This window comes from Triturus cristatus, chromosome 4_1 (assembly GCF_964204655.1).
Source record: "Triturus cristatus chromosome 4_1, aTriCri1.1, whole genome shotgun sequence".
Lineage (NCBI taxonomy): Eukaryota > Metazoa > Chordata > Amphibia > Caudata > Salamandridae > Triturus > Triturus cristatus.
In genome coordinates this window covers 417,735,367-417,760,125 of record NC_140585.1, presented here as the reverse complement: position 1 = coordinate 417,760,125, position 24,759 = coordinate 417,735,367, and the positions used below count along the sequence as shown (strand labels likewise).

General features: G+C 47.3%; 1 protein-coding gene across 6 annotated transcripts in view; it reads right to left on the bottom strand.

Moving 5' to 3' along the window:
- The window catches only part of RIC8B (RIC8 guanine nucleotide exchange factor B), a 462,890-nt gene that overhangs the window by 135,799 nt on the left and 302,332 nt on the right, over positions 1-24,759 (bottom strand). For all 6 annotated transcript variants that reach the window (XR_014981275.1, XR_014981276.1, XM_085652537.1 and 3 more), the window contains one exon: positions 188-332. Coding sequence is in view for 4 of the 6 variants with exons in the window: in XM_085652537.1 (XP_085508663.1) it covers positions 188-332 (145 nt within the window). In the remaining 2 variants the exon portion in view is untranslated. The remainder of the gene's footprint in view (positions 1-187; positions 333-24,759) is intronic.

Below are 24,759 nucleotides of genomic sequence, written 5' to 3'. Positions count from 1 at the left end.
ACCATGCACTAGTTACAAGTATTATTATTATAGTTACCAGTGTTCTAAAACCAACTATTTCACATATGAAATACTATAAATTGTTACCTCTGTATAGCTTCTTAAGATATTAACACATACCAAGATTCTGTCAATAAAACAGACTTTAAGCACTATGAAGGGGTGATGAAAATCACTGATAACTTACCTCTTTCCTTACAAAGAACAAAGAGAAATTCAGCTGCAATCTGTTTAACCCCAAGGTCAACATATGTCATGAGTCGCACGAGCTTGTTCCTGACAGTTGTGCCAATTTCAGGACGATTTGAGACATCTGTCAAAGGAGGCAACACCTGAAACACACAAAGTTAGAGTGAGGAAAAGGTGTCATCAGATTCCCAAGAATCAGTCACTGATAGAAGATCGGACAGTGCTGAAATACATTTTACATTACACAAGTAGATGGAATACGAAGAAAAGTACCTCGTATTAGCACTATATCAAGCAAAGTTGTAGGATAATAAAAATACATATATTCCACATGATTAAAGGGAATCCAAAATGTAGAAAGGCAAGCTTAATGGAATATTTAGAGTCCAACCTTCTCTCCTCAACTTCCACGTGTCTTGATATAATTGTCAGCATTGCATTCCAACAAAAAGACCCTCCTTTATTCTCATTTTTTTTTTTTTTTTTTTTTTAAAGAGTTTTTTATAGCGATTACTCGAACTGGAGGTATCGGAGCGCTTTACATGTGCACCAGTTGCATTACAGACGGACACATTTATTTGTGGTAGGCACGGGGAGATTAAGTGATTTGCCCAGACTCACAGGATGTTAAGCGTCCCTGCCGAGACTCGAACCCCTTTGTACAGCTTCGAAGTCGACCGCTAGGCCACATCCTGTCCCTCATACAAAGTATTTCTCCTTTTCACACAAATGGTATTCCATCTCACACATCTCTGTCCGCAGGCTCCAAATGCCGTACTGCAGGGGCCCTGTACCCCTTGAACAATGTTTGATACTCTTCAGATCAAATCTACCTGCATTCCACTTGGAAATTGCCAGCAGAAAGCGAAATTTGCGACAATTTAAATAAAACAGTAGGAAATGTAAAAACAACTAGGAAATCTGGAAACCTGATGTGCATTGAGCTCTTCTGATTCTCGACTAAAGGTGTGTGTGCTAGCTTAAGACGTGGCTATCCAATCAAAGAGTGGCGTCATATATACTGTAGCAACTTTTGTATTTAATCCTTTGGACCTTCTCCCTTTACACACAAGACAAACTTGAATGTTTTAACACTGCATGTTCCGAACTATATCGCCTGTCCCTGGCCAGGCTCTGCCAATACCACCATGAGGTATCACTGTGTGTTTCTGGTCTTCTGCCACCAGGAGGCATCAATATTTTAAGCCAGAGAGTGGGGAAGGAGAGTATTGTATTGTATTGTATTGTATTATACTTGCATTTATATAGCCCTTACTACCCCTGATGAGCGGTCAAATTGCTTTTTAGGCAAGTAGCACCTACCCAGGATCCCATAAAGGATTAGTGGTGAATTAGTATAGTGAAATATGAAAGTAATTTGAGGGGTGGATATGTTAGTCAGTTATTTGGCTAGAGAAGGACAACGGAGGGATAGAAGAGGGAAAAAAGTTTTGCATTTATATAGCGCTAGCTACCCCAGATGGGATGCTGTAGCGCTTTTTCGGCGATTAGCACTCTACTCTGGAACCAATAAAGGATTAGTGGTAAAATATAAGCAATGTCCATTCTCTGTCATGGGATCTTCATTAAGTAGCAATGAAAAGCTCCATCCACGTGGGCGGCTTTTTCATACTTGATCAAGAGAAATGCTTAGTTTCAAAAATAATGTCAATAATAGTTTAGTAACCCTAAAAAACGGGCAGACGCTTTAAGGCAGCCGCGCTCCACCGAGCTAAGAGGTTAAGAAGACGACTGCTTTTCCAGTATTCGTCCACATGATGTCCTGAGAGGGGGCTCATGGTGCGAACTTCTGCATGGATTTAGTGTGAAGGATACAGAGTGTTGGAATCAATTGGGAGCAAAATTAGTAACAGAATTAGTAGCTACAGTAAGAGCTGTAGGAATGATCAGCTCGAAGACATCTAATCAGAGTATTATGAAGAAAGCAACAAAAACAAGCACTGGTTTGCCTGCCACACTATTGGTTCTGTCAACGCTTGTTTTCTCAGAGTATTTGCAAAATGTTATTGTTGAGGAAGCCGACAAGCCCTCATCAACATAAAAAACAAATGAGCTAAAAAAGCATAAATTTCAACAGTAGTCCTTGGCTTTAAAGACAAGTACTTACTTTGTGGATGTTCTCCCAGTAAAAAGTGCAGAATACGATTACTCACAGTAACATTAGCCAATAGCTGAAGTGGGCTGACCACCAGCCTCATGGTGTATGCTGTAGCGGGCAAAAGAAAAATCTGAATGACAACAGACAAATGGATCAGGGGGGCTGTCTGAAAGCCCTGTCCCTAAGGGCATCATTAAGATGCCGAAGCGGGACCGTACGACAAGGAGTCAGTGGTCCCGCTACCCTTATTACAATGCGACCGCCTTCACCACGGTCACAAAGTCTATATTTACCATTGCAGATTGTGCTGCAGCACAAGCTGCAATAGAAAATGTACACTTTAAAAACATCCCTGCACCGTGAGGCAGACCCCCCAGGCCCCATAGCAGAGGGCCAGGGGGGGAAGTGGTCCCACTAGGGGCCATGAAAGGGTAGGCGGAAAGGGACATTGTAATCCCTACGGTGGTGCCTGAGCAGGCTCCAACCTCTATTGTAGGTATTACTGACCCTCTGACAGTCGCGTTGGACTGTCCCTTCGCCTGCTGCTGCACGCATTGTAATGCGTTGGTCGGAACGCAGCAGCAGATGGCAGTCGGACCGCAACCGACGAGCCACCGGTTGTGGTCCAACCGCCATCAGAATGATCTCCTAAGTATTTTACACTTCTAATTTTGGTAAAATCAAAAAGGTCTTGGCTCATGCCATACTTAAATAGGAAAATTGCTTAAGTAGTAGAGTAAGAGGTTAGCAACAGCTAATGATATATATCAGGTAAGAGATCCAGAGACCTTATGGGCTCTGGAAAGGAAGGGGGTAGGATAAAAGATTTTAAATGATTTCATTAAGAATATTAGTAAAACTTATACCTAGTTCATAATTTAAAAATAGTTATATAGTTAGAATCCTACTAAAGAAACCATCGTCAGACCCCGGTGAACTCAAAAACTACCGACTGACCAACCTGTTCCTATTCCCGGCCAAATTATTGGAAAAAGCCACCACCCCAACAACACTCCTCACACATCTGGAATGGAAGAACATGTTACTTACCTTCGGTAACGCTTTTTCTGGTGGATACAGTATCTGCCTGTGGATTCCTCACCTTGTGAATATCCCCTGCGCCAGCAACATTCGGAAACTTTTGTAGCAGTCCACGCCGATGTGGTCGAAGGCGACGTCACAGAGACACGGCTCCGCTCGCGACTCCGCTGACGTCACCGGCTCCATAAGAAGACCCCATCGGCGTGATGACGTCAGTTCCGCCCCTTTTTTCCGTGCCATCGAGGCACACGGACGGACTGACAGCAATATGTACATAAACAGTATGCACAGTACACAATATGCATATCAACACACACAGTGTGGAGAATAAACATCAAAGCACTAGAAATAACATAATGCCCTTGACAGTAAAAAACACATTTGAAACCATCAATAGAATTACAGCCATAGAATTACTGGTATAGAAGGATGGACAACGGGGAGGCGGGTGGGTCAGTGAGGAATCCACAGGCAGATACTGTATCCACCAGAAAAAGCGTTACCGAAGGTAAGTAACTTGTTCTTCTGATGGATACATCTGCCAGTGGATTCCTCACCTTGTGAATAGATTCCACAGCAGTCCCCACTCCCGGAGGAGGGTGTCCAACCTTCTACACCAGAAAATCCTGAAGAACAGAACGAGCAAAATGCTCGTCCCTCCTCACCTCAGTATCTAAGCAATAATGTTTTGCAAAGGTGTGAAGGGAGGCCCAAGTTGCCGCCCTACAAATATCCTCCACAGGAACCCCCCTAGACAAAGCAGAGGTGGAAGACTTTGCTCTAGTGGAATGAGCTCTTAAACCCTCCGGAGGCTCCTTACCGGCCAAAGAGTAACAAATCTTGATGCACAAGACAATCCACCTGGAGAGGGTGCGCTTGTGCACCGCTCGGCCCTTCCTGCAGCCAGCAAAGCCCACGAAGAGCTGATCATCAATTCTGATGTCCTTCATCCTGTCCAGGTAAAAGCTCACCGCCCTCTTAGGGTCCAAACGGTGAAGCCTCTCCTCCTCCTTGGGAGGGTGAGGATAAAAAGAAGGAAGGGTAATGGATTGCCCCAGATGGAAGGGAGTTACCACTTTAGGCAAAAATGCAGCCCTGGTCCGGAGCACCATTCGTTCAGCATGCACAGTCAAGAATGGGGGTTTTGAACTAAGAGCTTGAAGCTCACTTACCCTCCTTGCCGAGGTGATTGCAATGAGGAAAACCGTTTTAAACGATAACAGTCTCAAGGGACACTTATGTAAGGGCTCAAAGGGAGAACCCATAAGATAAGTCAGTACAAGGTTTAAGTCCCATTGAGGTACAATAAAGGGAGTAGGAGGACATTTATTTGTGAGGCCCTTGAGAAACCTAAGCACAATAGGTGATTTAAATAAGGACGGCTGATCCGGCAGGCATAGGAAAGCCGACAAAGCCGATAAATATCCTTTAACTGTAGCCACAGCAAAGCCTTGCCGAGCAAGAGAAAGGGCAAACTGCAGAATGTTAGACAAACGAGCCTTCAAGGGATCAATTGACCTCTCTCCACACCAGAGAACAAATTTAGACCATCTATAGGAGTATATGGATTTGGTGGAGTGTCGCCTGGCCGATAAAATAACGTCCACCACATCTGGCGGGAGAGAAAAAGAATTCAGGTTGCCCCGTTCAATCTCCAGGCATGAAGGTGTAAGCTCTGGAGGTGGGGGTGTAGAACCTGCCCCTCCGACTGCGAGAGGAGGTCTGCCCTGAGAGGGAGACGGAGCGGAGGGTACGAGGAGAGGTGGAGAAGATCTGTATACCACACCCTTCTTGGCCAATCCGGGGCGATCAATATGACTTGGGCCCGGTCTTGGCGAATCTTCCTCAGAACCCGAGGAATCAAGGGTATGGGAGGAAACGCGTAAAGGAGTTGTGAGCCCCAACTCAACTGAAACGCGTCCCCCAACGCTCCCTGCATCGGATACTGGAGACTGCAGAATGACGGGCAGTGAGCATTCTCGTGAGTGGCGAACAGGTCCACCCGAGGAGCTCCCCACATCCGAAAGACATGACGAACTACCTCCGGATGAAGCCTCCACTCGTGGTCGGCAGAGAACTGCCGACTGAGATTGTCCGCACGCACGTTCAGAACCCCGGCCAGATGATTTGCCATCAGACAAATCCGATGGTCCTGAGCCCAGGACCATAGACGCAGGGCCTCTCAGCAGAGACAAAGAGACCCCACTCCTCCCTGTTTGTTTATATACCACATCGCGGTAGTGTTGTCCGTCAGGACTTGAATAGACTGACCGCGAAGGGAAGGGAGGAAGGCCTTGAGTGCCAAACGTATCGCCCGTAATTCCAGAAGGTTGATATGCAGCAACCTTTCCTCCGGAGACCAAAGACCTTTGATCTCCAGATCCCCCAGATGAGCACCCCACCCTAGAGTGGATGCATCCGTTATCACTGTGGTCACCGATGGAGGTAGATGAAAGGGCTTTCCTTGGGACAGATTGCCCTCCACGCTCCACCAAGACAGATCCGCTGCAGCTTCTCTGGAGATCCTCACAGACTCCCTGAGATCTCCCCTGTGCTTATACCACTGCTTGCGGAGGCACCACTGGAGTGTCCTCATGTGCCAGCGTGCATGGTTGACCAACAGGATGCAGGAGGCGAACAGACCGAGCAGGCGAAGGACCTTCAGAACTGGAACGACCACTCCGTTGAAAAATAAAGGAATCATTTCCTGTATGTCGAGAATCCTTTGAGGAGGAGGGAATGCTCGACACACAGTAGTGTCCAGTACCGCACCTATGAACAGGTTGCGCTGAGAGGGCACCAGGTGAGATTTGGGCACATTGATCGAAAAACCCAATTTGTACAACAGCCGAGTTGTATCCTGCAGATGGCGCAGCACCTTCCCTGGCGACTCCGCCTTGATCAGCCAGTCGTCTAAATAAGGGAAAACTGAAATCCCCGACCTTCTGAGATGGGCTGCCACCACCGCCATCACCTTTGTGAAGACTTGTGGTGCCGAAGTAAGACCAAACGGGAGGACCGCAAACTGATAATGTTGCGACCCTACCGTAAACAGGAGATACTTCCTGTGCGACTTCAGAATGGGGATGTGAAAATACGCATCCTGCAAGTCGAGCGACACCATCCAGTCCTCCTGATTCAGCGCCTGAAGAACCTGCGCAAGGGTGAGCATCTTGAACTTTTCCTGTTTCAGGTAAAAGTTCAGGATTCTGAGGTCTAATATCGGACGCAATCTGCCGTCCTTTTTCGGAATCAGAAAATACCGGGAATAGCATCCCTGACCCCTCTCCTGCTCTGGGACCACCTCTATCGCACCTTTCTGAAACAACTTCAGGACTTCCTCCTGCAGGAGAAGACGGTGGTCCTCCGAGCAAGCCCCTTGGCAAGGAGGGTAATTTGGGGGGAATTCCCGAAAGGGAAGGGCGTACCCATTTTCCACAAGATCCAGAACCCAGAGATCTGTAGTTACAGAATCCCAATCTTGTAGAAAATGGGTAAGCCGGCCCCCCACAGGACCAGCATGATCCGGAATGTCGAATCTAGGGCTGCTTTGCGGTGGTGGGAGGGGCTGAGGAAGAGGAAGAGGAGGAGGAGAGTTGCCGGCCACGTGAGCGACCCCTAAGTCTTCCTCTATATCCCTTGGAGCCTTGTGCTGTTGCTGCTGCTGCTGCTGCTGCTGCTGGGTTGGTCTATAAGAACGAAAACTCGCCCTTCCAAATCCTCTGTACCTCTTGAAAGTACCTCTCGGCTGGGATTGAAGGCCCAACGACCTAGCCGTAGCCTTACACTCTTTGAAGCGCTCGAGAGCAGCATCAGCCTTCTTCCCGAACAGACCAGACCCATCAAAAGGTAAGTCCAATAAAGTTGACTGGACATCAGAAGAGAATTCGGAGGACTTAAGCCATGCACCCCTCCTGGTGGCAACTGAAGACCCCATGACCCTGGCAACTGAGTCTGCTGTATCCAGGCCACTCTGAATAACCTGGCGAGCAGCCGCCTGGGCATCCGATAGAACTTCATTGAAGCCTCCTCTATCCTCCTCTGACAGTTTTGGCGCCAACTTTTTAGCAGAGTCCATAAGCGCATGGATATAGCGCCCCAACAGACAAGTCGCATTTGAAGATTTTAATGCCATACTGGCTGATGAAAAGACCTTCTTGGCCGATTGGTCCACCTTTTTTGCCTCCCTGTCCCCTGGGACTTGAGAAAATGCCCCTTTCGACCGTCCAGAACAAGCCGCCTGAACTACTAGGCTTTCAGGTGAAGGGTGTGAAGATAAAAATTCAGGATCCCCTGGAGCCACCCTATACCTTCTTGCGACTACCTTGGAGACTGCAGGAGCTGAGAAAGGCTTGCGCCATACATCCAGCACAGGTTCCAAAATTGCTTCGTTGAAAGGCAACAGAGGATCTGAGACCGAAGTTGGAGAATGCAACACCTCAGTTAAAATATTGGACTTGAATTCGGTGGATGGCAATTGAAGGTCCAACAACTCCGCAGCCTTTCTAATTACTGCATGATAGGGTGCTGCGTCTTTAGAGGGTTCGTCTGATGGCGGAGTGATCTCCCACTCTGGAGACAAATCCAGACCACTTGCCTCCTTCAATTCGTCGAACACCTCATCGGATTCGACCAATTCCCCCTCTTCAGCCTCTTCCATCAGAAAGCGTCTCTCCTCCAGCACTCTCTGCGCCTCCCTTCTCGAACGGATCCGCACCTGCGGCGTCGGCGGCGCCGTGTTCAAATCCGACGGCGCCGGCATTGGCGTCGAACGCGGATCAGCTGGAGCAGCCGGCGTCGAACGAACTCGCCGGCGAAGAGGGAAGCGGCGTCGATGTCCTCGGCGCCGGCAGCTGCCAAGACGGCGTCGCTGGGAAGAACGGCATAAACGGTGCTTGAGGGTAAACTTGCGGCACTCCCAGATTGAAAGCCATCGGACCCATAGGTGCACCAGAGGTATACATGGCCCGTGAGAACACCCCATACATTGCATTGAGATAATGCGAGGGGTCCTGACCTGGAGTAGGGAAAGCAGGATACTGGTCAGGTAGCACCGGACTCGGGCCTATCGGCGCCGACGGTGGAGCAAGCGGCGTCACAGACTCACCCGGAGCCTGACGATCCTCATCCTGGGCCGGAGTCGGAGACGGAGCCGGAGGACTTGCAGGATCTGGAGATGGAACCGGCGCTGGAGATGACACCGGCACCGGGGATTCAGCCGGAGCCGGCGAAGGCACCGGAGAAGATGGAACCGGAGGCGAAGTCGGGACAGGAGAAGGAGACACTGACTCTCTCCGACGTCGAGCTGGCGATTTCGACTTTGACGTCAAAGCTTTATGATGCGACGAATGCCTCCTCTTTTTCTTATGCTTCTTGCTCTTTGAAGCATGTCCCGAAGTCGACTTGGAAGCCGACCTCGAACCCGACCTGGATCTTCTTCTTCCTCTTTTCTCCTTCTTCTTCATCCGGGCGATAAAGAGCTTTGCTTCTCTCTCCTTAAGAGCCTTCGAGCTCATTTTCCTTCAACTCGAACAACCTCCCACATCATGGTCCGAGGACAAACACCAAACGCAATCGTCGTGCGGGTCGGTGATGGACATGTGCTTGCCACATTCTCGGCAAGGCTTAAACCCAGACTTCCTTGTCGACATTTTTAGAAGATAGACAGAAAAATCCAGAAAACATACAAAGTAACCAGAACAGCTACCAGTAACGATTCCCGAAATCCGTTGGCGTCGTCGGCGCGGAAAAAAGGGAACTGACGTCATCACGCCGATGGGGTCTTCTTATGGAGCCGGTGACGTCAGCGGAGTCGCGAGCGGAGCCGTGTCTCTGTGACGTCGCCTTCGACCACATCGGCGTGGACTGCTACAAAAGTTTCCGAATGTTGCTGGCGCAGGGGATATTCACAAGGTGAGGAATCCACTGGCAGATGTATCCATCAGAACCTCCTACTCAACTCCTCCCAGTCATGATTCTGCAGCAACCATAGTACAAAGACAGCCCTCAGTGCAGCTACTGATGACATCCAAGTCCTACTTGACTTAGGACAAACTGTGGCTCTGATCCTCATAGACCTCTTGGCAGCCTTCGATACAGTCTCCAAAAACCAACTCATCTCAAGGCTGCAGAACACAGGCATCCAAGGGGCCACTCTCAGATGGATCGCCTCTTTCCTCACCGGAAGAACACACAAAGTCTGCTTTTCCCAACTTCATCTTCGAACCCAAGGAAATCATCTGTGGAGTACCCCCAAGGATCCACGCACAGGCCTACCCTCTTCAACAATTAAATGACACCTCTGGCAAGCATTACCAAAACCCATGGACTCAAAATCATATCCTACGCCAATGACAGACAACTCATCCTCTCCCTCTCCGAAGACACCACCAACACAAAGACCAATTTCCACAACTACATGACAGACCTCATCAAATGGATGAAGGACAACTGCCAGAAGCTCAACACAGACAAGACCGGATACTGATTTTCGGAAAGAAAAGCTCCCCATGGGATGCATCCTTGTGGCCCTCAGAACTCGAACCTACCCCCATCCCCAATGACCACGGTAGGAACCTAGGCATCATTCTGGAGAACAAGCTAACCATGATGACTCTGGTCAAATCCTTCTCCTGCTTCTTCATCCTCCACATGTTTCGTAAGATGTTCAAATGGCTATCCCAAAGCTCAAGACGCATCATCACCCAGGCCCACATCTCCAGTCGACTGGACTACGGCAACTCTCTCCACGCAGGGATCACAGTTCAGCTCATGACACCTCTTCCGACTACAGACCATACAGAATGCTGCACCCAGATTCGTTCTGGATCTCCCTAGCCGAGCCAACATCACCCCCAGCCTCAGGGAACTCCACTGGCTCCCTGTACAGAAAAGATGCCAGTTCAAGCCCTTGACCCATGCATACAAGGCCCTAGACATCTGCTGATCCACCTATTTGCACCACTGCCTGAACTTCCATCAGTTCACTAGTCAACTCAGCTCTGCTTCCCATTCTCTAACCCTCACCCTCCGCATCCAATGTAGTAGGCTGCTCGTTCTCCTACCTAGGAGCGAAGATATGGAACAAGCTACTCTTTCACCTACGGACCTCCTCATTTCTTCCAGAGGTCCGAAAGTCTCTAAAGACCAGGCTATTTGGCTAATCAACTGGACCCTGCCAGTGCATAGGTGACAAGTAGCGCTCTACAAATCTGCTGAATGATTGAATGATTGATAGACAAGAGGATTCCAAGGTGGCGCGCCTGGTGTGGATCGCATGAGGTTTTCTTACCTACAATTTGCAGGGCCTTGTGGGCAGGCAAACCTCATGGGATCCAGGTGAAGCACACCACTCTGGCTCCTCTGGATGTCTAATTTTAAGAAATGTGTGGGTTTGGTAGGTTTCCCAAGGTGGCGGCGGAGCCAAGCCATAGTTAATGCAGCTACCCCAATTCCAAATCAGATTAGTTTTTTGATAGGTTTTCACATTATGTTTTCGGGGCTTTTCCTGTTGTGGACACTAGTATTTTTATTTTAATCAGGGGAGACTGCTGATTTGGGGGAGCCTCCCAAATTGGGACAATCGTCCTATCTGCCCGGGGGTGAGGGGTTAAAAAACAGTACTGCCCCTTCTGGGGCAGGGGTATATCTCAATGCCAGGGTAAGCCACCAGCCCCTTTTGTTTGTTTTAGCACCATTTTGACATCCCTGGTGTTAACTGTGCTTAGTGCCTCTCTCCTGGGGGAAGGCGGATTGGAGTTGGATACCCCTATCCACCACCTGGAGGGGCAGAAAGTCTATTGGGCCCTGAGGTAGGGAGAGCACAGACCCATGCCCAAGAGGACCCCTCCCCTCACAAAACAATGCTGCATAAATACAGTCCCTCTTGCACCCACCCCCATGTTTTTTCCCCTGATGTCTGGTGGACTCTCTGGCCCCCGGGAGGTCAGACTGGAGGGATCACCCCCATCTGCCACCCGGGGTGGGGGGGTAGAAACACTGTTCCATGTGTATTGGGGGTGGGGATATGACCTGGTGAGCAGCCCACCTCCTATATATTTATGTTTAAAAAGTCCTTGGTGTCTAGTGGGCTTTCTGCCCCACAACCCCCAGAAGGGCAGATCAGAGGAAATTGCCCCTAGGTGCCCTCAGAGGGGAGGAAAGATGGTCTACTTTTTTTTCTTTGGTGGAACATGGCCGTGCTCATTGTGGGTAGCCCCTACATCCTATATTTTTATTTTTAAAAATAACCTGGCGTTCAGTGAGTATCTTGCCCCCGGGGGCAGATGCGGGACAATATTGGGGTGGGGGCATCGCCATGACCTGGTGGGCAGCCCCAACCCCTATATTTGTATATATATTTTTTTTTAACCTGGTGTCTAGTGAGCTTTCAGCCCCTCCAAGAGGGCAGATTGGGGGCAATTGCCCCTATCTGTCCTCTGGGTGGTCCAAATGACTGTTGCATTTATATTGGGGGTAGGGGCATGGCCATGCCCTAATGGGCAGTCCCCACCCCTATAGTTTTGAAATTTTTTAAAATCTCTGGTGTTGGGGTAGCTGCCCCCTTCTGCACCCGGGGGGTGGGGTGATGTAGACTATTACAATCAAATGTGCTGGGGGGAGTACAAGCCCTTGTCTAAGGGGCCCTCCCCCATCCCTGCTGTCTAGTGGGTAGATCCCTGCATGGAGGATCGCTCTCCTGTGCCATTCCTCATGCAGGAATCCACTGGGCAGAGATACCATTGGAGATTCTCCCCTTTTAAACGATACCGCTCCCATAAGAATCAGTGCTCAAGAGGCTAAGATATGCCCTCACCAGAGTACCGATTCAGTGAAAGTGAAATTATCTCTTTGACTCGTTTTACTTTCACTTTTGCAATGTAATGATGTCAGCGCGCCCTGTGTGCTGATCATGAATAGAAAAAAAAAAAGCTCAGGCTGCTCAGGAAGCTTTTCCTACACAGCCCAAACCTTGGGAGAAAAAAAGGAATCCCTCATGGTGCAAAACACCAAAGGGGCCTTTCTAATCCTCCCTAGTGTCGGCCAATGACCGACAAACGCACTGGGGAGGGTGTTTGGTTGCCACTCAAGGGATCAATAGTAGACAGTTTTATAAAATACCTCATCACTTGATAAAACATTTTTTACATTGTATTCCTAACTAGCTGGTAATCCTAACTAGCTGGTAATGCAGAGGTGCCACTCTCAGAATTCCTAGAGCTCAGCCAATGCCCCTGCATTCCTGGGTAGCTCACCTTTTTCCATGCAGCATTTATCCGTCTTAAGATAGGGCAACCATAGAGAGTAAAAAGACTTCACCTTGCAATAGTCATATGAGGCATAATGTGGCAAGCATAAAACAGGGAGGTGGGCAGGCCGCATGTGAATCTATGAAAGATTTCTATACGGGAGAACCACAGTGTACAGGTAAGTAACTTGTTTTTCTCCAGTATTGAACCTTTCATAGATTGACATGTTTGAATCAGAGTAGATAGCAGTAATAATGTCCAAATTAAAGCGATTAGGCAAAGGCACTTAACCAAACAGACATTTTTAAGGAAAACAAGTTATGTAAACAACATTTTTATATATAGCATACATACATATATATGTAAATATATTTATTCCTTTTTACTTAAAAAACCAAAGGTTTCAGGCACGTTATAGTTAGGAATTAGCATTTAAAAAACCTTAGAAATTCACAGAAAAAACCATAGGTTTCAGGGGTGTTATAGTTAGCTGGACATTTCACTCGTACAAAACCATTGAAATTCCACCATTATAGTTAGTTCAGCTAACTAGAACTCGCGCGTCCGCAATGCACTGCAGATATTACATCACTCATGACATGGTCAGTAACATCACTCATGACATCACTCATGACATCACTCATGACATCACTGATGACATCATCCAGTGAATGTGTGTCTTTCTGAAAATTAAATGAAGGTCGATGGAAGAATAAATGGGTAAATAAGTGTCTAAATGGATTTTTTTGGGGGTAAAATTGTTTGTATAACTGACTGATTAAGTGTATCTTAGTGAATACATGGGTTAGCGAGTAATGTTTAAATATGTAAATATCTGTATCAGTCGCTCACTTTGTGTATAAGTGGCTGCATGGGTTGATGAGTAGCTACAGGAGTGTCTATATGGGTTATTAGTTGGTTTTTTGAGTATCAGTATGAGTGTCTGAGTGTCTGTATGGTTCGGTGGGGGGTATTTCTTAGCGCATAGATGCATGAATGAGTGACTCACTGTTTGTATGTGTTGAAGACAACATGTGTGCATTACTGTATGGGTGGATGAATGTGTGTATGGGTGTGTTAGTGAGTGAATGACTGTCTCATTAGTGTCTTTATGAGTAACTACATATGTTTTAAACTAGTATATGTGAGTATTGGTGTATATAAGTGAGTATATGTGAGAGTGAGAGACTGAAAGAGTTCCTGTATAAATAATTATGTGTTTCTATAAGTGATTGTTTAAGAGAGTAAGTATGTGTACGTTTCTGTAGAAGTAAGTGTAGTGGTGTGTGTATAACTGTATATGCAAGTAAATGGATCATTGATTCTTTATTAGCATGAGTGACTATGTGTGTGAGTAACTATGAATGAGTGGCGGTGTGTAACAGGATGTATAGGTGTATGAGTACATATGAAGAGTGAGTACATGTATGAGTGACTATATAGGACAGTTGGTGAATGAGTGGATGTGTATGTAGGTCTTGGAATCACTGAATAGGTTGTTGTAACTGGTATTGGTATGTCCATTTTTTTGAAAATTTGAGTTTCTATTTTTGAATGTGTGTATCAAAGGTTATATCAGGGTGAGAGGAGGTCTGCCACTCTATCACAAGGACGATGTGATCAGTGATGTCATTTGAGAGGTCATCAGTCATGTCATGAGTGATGTCAGTGACCATGTCATGAGTGATGTAATATGTGACGTCATCAGCAGTGCATTGCGGGTGCGCGAGTTATAGTTAGCTGAACTACGTTTGCTGGAGTTCTGCTCTATAGACCCCCGGGCTCTTCCCTCAAATTCATAGACACACTAGAAGACAGTATTAGTCCCCTTGTGATCAGATATTCAAATTTCACCATTTTAGGTAATTTTAATATACACTTAGATGCTCAAAATATCCCTAATACAAGACAGTTTTGCGAAACTATCAGCACCATGGGATTAAAACAATTGACTGAGGGCCCTACACATGATGCGGGACATACCCTAGATGGTATCTGCACCAATATGACCAACCTTTCTGTAGAACCTCCTACCACGATTACCTGGTCAGATCACAAATATATCTCATTTAAGATTGACCTGGATAAAGCTAAAGCAGTGAATTCCCAGGGTCCACGAGACTCCACAGGGAGTCGTAAGTGGAACAGTATGCTTGAGCATCCGGAGCTTCTAACAAAGGCTGAAATAAGCAAACCCACCCTCACGGGCATCCCTTCTATTGACAATGATAAGTTCAATGAATGGTTGACATCCCTTGCTGATAACAGCACCAGTTACTCACTCCAGAAAATTTTGGATTGATAAGACAAAACAAGCCCTTTGGTTCACCTCCCGACTAAAGGAATTACAAACTAATTGTAGGAAACGAGAAAGAATCTGGAGGCGAGGCTATGAATCAGCTGACCTCATTTCTTTTAAAGCAGCTCTTAGACAGTATCACCGTCACATCAAACTGGAAAAAATTGCATTTTATTCCAATCAAATTAATTAAGCAGGAGAGAACCAAAAAACTATTTTTGATACCGTTCAAACATTCAAAAAGCCCAAGATACTTGACGAAGAAATCATACCATCACAAGCTTTATGCGAAACAATCGCCGAATATTTTCAGAACAAAATCACGGATCTGAGAAAGGATTTCCCTGAGATCGTCCTCCAGATCAACCAGTCCACATCTTTAGGGACCACAGGAATATTTTCCAGTTTCCAAGAGATCAGCGTGGAACAATCGAGACAGGCTATTCTCACCTGTAAATCGGGTTCCCCCTCCGATCCCTGTCCTCCCAGAGTCCTTCAGGCACTTGTGGACATTATTAATCCAGCCATTAATCATATAATTAATTCATCTTTTGAATCCTCCAGTGTACCAGACAATTGGAAGATTGCAGCAGTAAAACCCCTTCAAAAAAAGAAAATCACGGACCGAACCACACTCTCTAATCTCAGACCAATTTCACTGTTACCATGGCTGAGTAAACTAGTGGAAAAATTGGCAAACAGACAACTACATGACTTCTTGCTGAAGGAAAACATCCTCCACCCAAAACAATCTGGTTTCAGACCCGGCCATTCAACAGAATCAGTGCTGCTTCACACCTCAGAAACATTAAAGCTGGCCTTAGATCAGGGCAAGGATGCAGTACTGGTTCTGTTGGATTTATCTGCGGCATTTCATACGGTTTCCCATGTCATTTTGCTTGACAGACTTGCAACCAGTGGCGTCACCAACAAGGTGCTAGCATGGTTTTCGTCTTTTTTAGAAAACAGACGCAACATAGTCAACCTCGGCCAACACAAGTCTGTAGAAAAACAGCTTCCATCGGGGGTCCCTCAGGGCTCTTCCCTGAGCCCGACGCTTTTTAATTTGGACATGACCCCACTGCTTGTCTTGATAGATTCATTTGATGTCAAAGCTATTACTTATGCAGATGACACACAGATCATCCTTACCCTAGATAAAAATTCCACCATATCGGAAGAAAAATGTTATCACTGCCTAACAGCAGTTATGAATTGGATGAAACTTAATCATCTGAAATGTAACAGCCAAAAAACCGAAATCATGCTGTTCGGGAAAACAAATCTTTTTACGCCCAGTCAATGGTGGCCTGAAAATATGGTTCCACCGCCAAACACTGCAGATACAGTACGGAACCTAGGGATTTTATTTGATCACTCTTTATCGTTCCATAGCCTGCATTAGCGGTAGCAGGCATGTGTTTCTATACCATAAAAATGTTGAGAACGTTTTTGGACCTATTGACCTTGAATGCTAGGAAAACTGTCGCGGTGGCACTACTGCATTTGCGTCTGGACTACTGCAACAGCCTGTATTCAGGGGTAAATAAATCTATTATAAAGAAGTTACAGGTAGTCCAGAACGCAGCGGCCAGGTTGGTGCTTAGGCTCCCTAGAGGATCCCCTTCCTTAGTAGCACTTCAACGACTACATTGGCTACCAATTCATAAAAGAATTTTGTTTAAAGTTTTAACGATCACCTATAAAGCCATAAAAGCATCAGGGCCGACATATCTCAGATCCAGAATTCACCCTATACTACACAGCGTCTTCTGCGATCGTCTTCGGGGAACTATTTGATAGTCCCTAGCTACCGACTGAAAACAAAAGGGGGCAAAACCATAGCCGTTCTAGGTACAAAAGCCTGGAACAGTTTGCCGCTCCAGTTGAGATTGGCTCAATCAGAACGCCTCTTCAGGAAGCTTTTGAAAACATGGATGTTCTCTGTTCCCGACTGTACTGTGCTTTCCCTTAGATGATGATAGATATGAATACATAGCCTCACTCTTATTCCCTCGTCCCACTGCTGCTTCTGTTTCTGTTTCATTTCACTGTCCGCTAGCGCCAAGATGCTCCTTGGAGTGAACGTTGCGCTCTATAAATAAACTCATTCATTAATTCAACTAACTATAACGGTGGAATTTCAATGGTTTTGTACGAGTTAAATGTCCAGCTAACTATAATACCCCTGAAACCTATGTTTTTTTCTGTGAATTTTTAAGGTTTTTTAAATGCTATTTCCTAACTATAACGTGCCTGAAACCTATGGTTTTTTAAGTGAATTTCAAAGGTTTTTTAAATGCTAATTTCTAACTATGCCTACAGAGGTAGGACATGTGAAGAAAGAAGAAAAAACACACAGAAAGAAGTAAAAGATATGCAGAAAGAAGCAACAGAAGTCCTCCAAGACGAAGAAAAGTGCAGGAAGAAGGAAGACGTGCAGAAAGAATAAACAGAGGAGCAGAAAGAGTATTTGTTGAAAAATCATCCTGTACCCTCAACTTTTTCAGATGGGTACTGGTGGTAACTGACTCTGACTAACCAGTCCTAGAGCCAGAGCTATGCTAAAAGACACTTAGAATACAGTTAAAACCCCTACATAAACTAGGGAACACTATGCGTTGGGGTACCCCTGTTATTAGCATGACCTCCTCTGTAAGCCCCTAGTATATAATAGGGCAGGGGGATTAAAACAACCTCTCAAAATGCGCCACAGGGCATGTTTGCACACTGGTGAAGGGAGGGGGGGGGGCTGAGCTGACGTGTGCAAACACGCCCTGTGGCCGTTTTAATTTGGGGGATAAAGACCCCTTGAATCCGGAGTGTCCCTTGGGTACAACTAGCCCATCAGGTATCTCTAGTTAGCACCACAGAGCTGCGTTGCAGAGAAACTGGGCATGGCCAGTACCACCTCCCTGCAACGCAGCACAGTGGTGCTTGCTGGAAGCACCTGGTGGACTAGTTGGCCCCCATGGGCCCTCAGGATTGAAGGGGAATTATTTCCCCAACTTAAAATGCGCTATGGGGCATGTTTGCACACGTCACCTCAGGCCCCGTCCCCTCCCTTCCCCACTATGTAAACACGCCCTGTGGCCGTTTTCAGTTGGGAGATTAACTCCCCTTGAATCCTGGTGGTCCCTAGGGGCAAATTAGCCCACTAGGTACGTCCAGTAAGCACCATTGCAGAGAGGTGTAAAAAGGGGCACAGCCTGCACCACCTCTCTGCAACGCAGTGGTGCTTACTGGAAGCACCTGGTGGGCTAGTTGGCCCCCAGGGTCCCTTAGGATTGAAGGGGAATTATTTCCCCAACTTAAAACGCGCCACAGGGCGTGTTTGCACACGTCACCTCAGGCCCCGTCCCTTCGCTTCACCACTGTGTAAACGCGCCCTGTGGCCGTTCTGAGTTGAGAGATTAAGTCCCCTTGAATCCTAAGGGTCCCTAGGGTCAAACTAGCCCACTAGGTACCTCCAGTAAGCACCACAGAGCTGCGTTCCAGAGAGGTGTAAAACGGGGCGTGGCCTCTGAACACCTGTCTGCAACGCAACTCCCTGGCGCATACTGGAGATACCTGTTGGGCTAGTTGGTCCTCAGGGACCCTCAGTATTAAAAGAGAGTTAATCCCCCAACTTAAAACGCGCCACGGGCACGTTCGCACAGTGGTGAAGGAAGGGGGCGTGGCCTGAAGTGACATGTCTGCAAACACACCCTGTGGCGCGGTTTAAATTGGGGAATTAATTCCTCCTCAATCCTGAGGGTCCCTGGGGGCCAACTAGCCCACCAGAGACCTCCAGTATGCGCCAGAGAGCTGCGTTGCAGAGAGGTGTTCAGAGGCCATGCCCCTTTTTACAACACTGGTTATTTTTTATTGAAAAAAAAGCCCCGGTGGGTGGCGGTCCCCGGGGCTGCAGGGGGGCTGTGTGCCCCCCCGCAATCAAAATTAAGTAGAGCCCCGGGGATGGCGGTCCCCAGGGCTGGGGGGCCCCTTTGGGCCCCCCATTACATAAAACATATTGCCCCCGGCACTTGGCCCCACCCGGGGGCTAATTAGCAACGAAGCGCAGGAGCCCGCGCTTCGTTTTTATTTTATGTTATTTTTTAATCAGCAGGATCCGCGCATCCAGCGCGGATTTTGCTGGATCAGGGTCAGGGTGTTTCTACCCTGCCCCCTTTTTGCGTTTTTCATGTTTTTTTCTGTGCTTTCTTGTACCTCGGTTCTACCACGAGGAGTCATCCAAGGCTAAGGGAGTGGGTCCCAGTATGAGTACTTCGGTTTTCTCCGAGTTGAGACTGAGGCAGCTGTCTTGCATCCAGGTAGCGCCTGCCTTCCTTCCCTTGTGTAAGTTGTTGGCAGCTGTGGATTCCTGGTGAGGAAGATGATCAGCCGGGTGTCGGCGTAGGGGACAATATTGATTCCATGGCTTCCGACGATGGCTACGAGGGGGGCCATGTAGATGTTGGGGCACTCCGCAGCTGACCCCTGTTGGTTCTGAGTGGAACTCGCTTTGTTCGGCCAGTCAGGAAAGAGTGGATCCAGTCCAGTGCCTTGACACAGATGCTGGCGTCTTGGAGTCTCATGATTAGTGTGCGGTGGTAGAAGGTGTCACAGGCGGCCAAGAGGTCAAGTAGGATGAGGGCTGCCGTTTCTCCCGGGTCAAGGAGGGAGCGGATGTCATTGGTGGCAGCAAGGAATGCGATCTAGGTGCTGCGGTTGCTTCAGAAGCCCGATTGGGAGGTGTCCAGGATGTGGTTCTCATCAATAAACTCGGGGAGTCGGGCATTGGTGGCCTTCTTGATGACCTTGGCTAGGAAGGGGAGGAGGGAGATGGGTCTGAAGTTCTCACGGTCGGTTGGGTCAGCAGACGGTTGCTTCAGCAGGGTGTTGATCTTGGCGTGTTTCCAGTTGTCTGGGTAGGTGGCAGTTTCGATGGAGCAGTTGATGGTGCAGCGAAGCTGGGGGATGATGGAGGCGGCTGCTCAGTAGAAGATGTGGTACGGGCAGGGATCCAGTGGGACTCCTGAGTGGATGCTCTTCATGGTCTGGAGGAGGTCTTCAGTGGTGAGCAGAGTCCAGCTGAGTACGATCTGTTGGGGTGCGAAGTAGTTGTGCGCGGTGGTGGTGGTGGGGGGAGTGGTAGCGGGGTCTTAGATGTTGAAGCAGTCGTAGATCTGCCTGATTTTCTGGCTGAAGAAGGTGCGAAGTTTGTTGCAGAGGTCTTGGAAGGATGAGACATCTGTGGTCTCGCTATTGGACCTGGCAAACTCCTTGAAGATGGCAAGGAGTTCTTTGCTATTATGTGAATTGGCATTTATTCTGTCTTGGAAGGCCGTTTTATTTGTGGTTTTGAGGAGAAGATGGTGTGTGTTGACGGCAGATTTAATGGTTGCATGAGTTTTGGGGGTTTTGTTGTTCCTCTATCTCTTTTTGAGTCGTCCGCAGGTGCGTCTGGAATCGTGGTGGGCGGGAGTGAACCAGCTGGTTTCTTGGCATTTTGCTTGCCTGGCGTCTTCTTGAGGGGTGCCAGAGTGTCTGCACAGTTGGAGATCCATCAGTGAAGGTTGCAAGCTGCGGTGTTGGTGTCTGTTGTTGTTGACTGGGTGGTCATGCCGAGGAGGTCGACGAGACATTCTTCGGTTGCCTTGTTGCAGCTGCGACAGGGGGGAGGTGAGGGCGGTGGTGTATGGTGGGCATGGTGAAGGTGAGATGCACGCAGTGGTGGCCAGTCCAGCAAGAGTCTTCCTTGATGCAGTCTCGATTCCAGGTAAAGTCCAGTAAAGCTCGGTGGTGTGGCTGTAGGTGATGTTCCTGTTGGCAAAAAACCGGGTTGAGCGTGTGTCCGGCTGTGTGGGTTGGTGCGGTCACTAGCTGCTTGAGTCCGCTGTTGGTGAGGTTCTCCAGTAGAGAGGCGGTGTTCTGGTCACTAGAGTTCTCTAGGTGGAAGTTGAGGTCCCAGAGTAGGATGTACTCGGTGGATGTGAGAGTCTGGGGTGCGATGAGGTCCTCGGTGGAGTCGGTGAACGACAGTCTTGCTGTTCTGCAAGTCTTCTTGGTCATGTGTGTTTCTTCCAAGATCTTTAACAGAACTGTGGGCATCTAGGACACTCGAAGTAATCTCCCTTGGAGTGAAGGTGTCTCTCCTCTGCATCTGCAGGCACTGCAACGAAGCTGACCAGTCTGCTGCTCCTGACCAAGGATTGCTGGTGCTCCCGCCGGACACCAACCTCCTGGTTCTTGACTTCCCACATGAGACGTCTCATGCACAGCTCCTGATCTTCCTCAGCGTCACCTAGTCCCCACTGCTACAGCGACAAGGTTACAGTCAACTCTCCTGAACAATCCGCCATCGGTGGGCATTACTCTTTGGTGCCTCCTGTTCACCTCTGAGTGGCACAGACTCGGTCCCCTTTGCTTGCAGGTTCTTCACTTCAAGAATCAACCCTTGGATTCCACTGGACTCTTGCACAGACTTCTCCAGTTGCATCTTTCCTGAAGTCTTCTAGTGTGGTCTATGGCGGTTTCCGACGTCACTTCGCACCTCGCTTACCAGGTGTAGGTATCCTGGTTCCTGGGGTATCCAAGGGTGGGGTGACTCTCAAACCTTTTGTCTTACACAGGTTTCCTTCAACGTCCATTGGGAAGTCCTTCTCCAAAACTACAACTGCGAATTTCCCGTTGACTTCTATTGGACACGCAGAGTCGTTTCCACTGTGCATACAGCCTCTGTGAGGATCCTGGGTACTTACCATGGGTGGTTCCTTGGGTCCCCAGCTCCTCTAATTTCCTGGTCCAAATGCCGACATCGATCGCAGTTCGCATTCCACTTCTTTAGTATATGGTTTTGTCTCCCCCTGGAGACCACGAGTAATTTGTGCTTTCTTACCTGTTTACAGTTGAAGTATTATTGTGTATTTGTGTTTATATCTCCGGGTATGAGATATAAAAATGTGTTAGTGAGTGTTGTGTAATAAACAGACATATTTTTATATATACACTGTGTTGTTCTTTCTCATTTAACCTACACTACATCATTAGATCTGGTAAAACAAGCTGCTTAACACTCCTTCTGAATAAGCCTGAATGCTGCTCTCCACAGCTACCGCTTAGATTAGAGAGCTTTCTATGGTTGTCTAAGACCACTAAAATCACCATAAGGGTTGCCTGGATTAGTGGAAGGTGCTTCGCTTTAAATAAGTGTGCACCATATACTAAGCCAGACGAGGATAGCATTCCCAGCATAGACTTGTACATTCTTATTAAAGCAGACTTTTTTCCCCTGAAGTTGAGCCGCCATCTGTATTATCTTGTGCAGAATCAGGGGCTTTATACTATTTCTTCATTCTCAACGACATAGCCGTGAACGAAGCTGGGTTGCTCATCAGCTTCAACCACTCCTCCCACATGTTACGGACTATGGGGATGGATCGTGCAGATTTTCTGGTAGAGTCCTCAAATCGTAAAGGAAACATTGCATCTGTGTTGAAGGAAGCTGTAGGTCAAATGTTTTGGATGCTCTTTCTAACAACTCATTAAATCCTCCGATATCCCCTGAATGAGAACTTGCTGAAGAAGGAGATGGTGACGGAGAATTAGGAGCGATATAATCATCCCATTCCAGACCAACCATGCCTGGATCTTGAATGAGCTCCCCTTCCTCTGGCTGATCATCGGGATCACTTTCAATGTAATCATCCCAGATGGTAATACTACAATGGGCTGGCCTTTCTTCCTGTGCTGGTGGTGTCGGAGAAGTAACAGGTAGTGGTGATGTAACCTGTATTCCCGGGAATCCCGGAGTGAGAGGAACTGTAGCATGAGTGTCCGGGAAACGTTTGTAATAGTCATTTAGCATATGCCTGAGATGAGTGACCAGAGAAGTTGGCACTAACATGGCATCACCTCTTATATCTTGTTGTTCCTCATAAGGGTAATGGTCCTGAAAAGAATCAGAACAGTGCCGACGACTATGAGCCGTGAAAGAATAGACTCCTTCCATGTATTCCAGGTATCAAGGATAGGATCCTCCTCCTCATTATCCGTGTCCTGACATTTTACTTTCAACTGTGACCGGCTGGAGGCTGGTCTAAACAGGCTCTTGTCTCCTGACTCCTCTGTGTCCAAAAGATGAGCTGGAGGTAGCGGCGATGCTTTACTTAGAGATGTCAGACCTGGCGATATTTGGGCAACTTTATGTATCCAAATGTTTATTTTGTGCTCCGTCGTCGGCAAAGAAAGTCATTTTATGGGGATGGTCATAGAAACCGGAATCCTCATCAGAGACTTGAACACTGTCATCACTGTCACAAACCTAGAAACAACGGTCGACGGTGATTTGGATGTTGCTCGACAGGTCTGTCGGAGTCTTTTTCGTCAACGAAGTCTGCTTCTGAGGAGTTAAAGGCACAGATGCACAGATGCAGAAGAGGTGGAAGGCTTCATGGTAGAACTTTCAGATGGCTGTTTATGGGCTGCCTTCTCTGAAACAGATGGTTTCTCAGCCTTCATCTTTTTTTTTATTTATTTATTTATTTATTTTTTAAATCGGCCTTTAATGAGGTAGAGCCCTCATTTTTACACTTTCGCTCAGGTGTGGAGCGACTAGGACTTTCCTCCTCATCAGATTCAGATTTTGTCATCTTCTTTTGGAGCCATAATAATCTGTCTTCTCTGTCCTTTGGAGTTTTGGCAGAGTAGGTTCTGCAACATTTACAATCACTGGCAGCATGCATGGGATATCAGCAGTACAGACAGTCTTTAGGAGGATATTCTGAAAATAGCCTTTCCTTTCCACAAGACCTGCAAGGTCTAAAAAGTCTCTTCTTGGATCCCTCGGACATCTGGAAAAGGTAGTGTAGATGAAAATAAAACACAATACCTTAAGCTGAAACGAGTACAATTGTTTCAGAGAGGAACAAAGCAGGGTCAAACGTTCACCAACTGAAAGAACTGAGTAAAACTCCCTCACACACGACGTGCAGTTAGAAATCTGAGGGATGGTGGCTCTGCAGGGGTGATGAGTCTGAGGCTTGTCTCTGATTGGTTGAAGTTTGGGTCTATTCTAATGATGTGGATAAGTTTACTATCTTTCTCAATGCTTTCCAATGTACTTCTAATAGTACTGCTTATTTAAGTACCACAAGACTCCTACCATGACGACGGGAAAGATTCAAACATGTAAATCTATGAAAGACTCAATACTGGAGAACTTTGGAGACTGGTGGCAGACCGGACATTCAGGGATCTGTGACTGAGCACATGCTATGGGACCTAAGGTTGAGAAGCAAATTCATCGACCTCAGGGTGCGAACAGATGTATAGCGCTTAAGATGAGCACCAGAAACCTGTTCCCTGTGGGTATGTTGCAGTAAAATACTTTTGAATCCAGAGATGGCAAAAGTTAATGGCCCTATAAGCTTTAAAATACTTTTATTACAGCACATTTACCAACATTAGCTCCATGACCCTAAGCAAACAATTGTTTGCGAAAGGTTGCAATGTGCGAACGTAGGCCACTTTTTTTTGGCTGCCCGGGCCAAATGTGGCCTCAATCCAACCCTGCCCCACCCATCCTTCCTTCTTTTGTTGTCCATGCCGTTGCTTGCCAACCCACCAGCCATAATAAAGTTTTATGAAACAGTCATATCATAGCACTCTTTTTTTTTTACTTGCCAACACCCTCCGTTGTACATGGCAAACCCCCCCACCCTCCATGTTCCCTCCCTTCTCGCCGTGCTGCATGTTCCAGTGACAGCTCCTCCATAATGGTGGAGGAGCGTTGCCCAACTGCTCAGCACCAGTAATGAAAAATAAAATGATAAAACAATTTTTTAATAATGTATTTTCTTTCCCTGACTGAGTGACCCAAT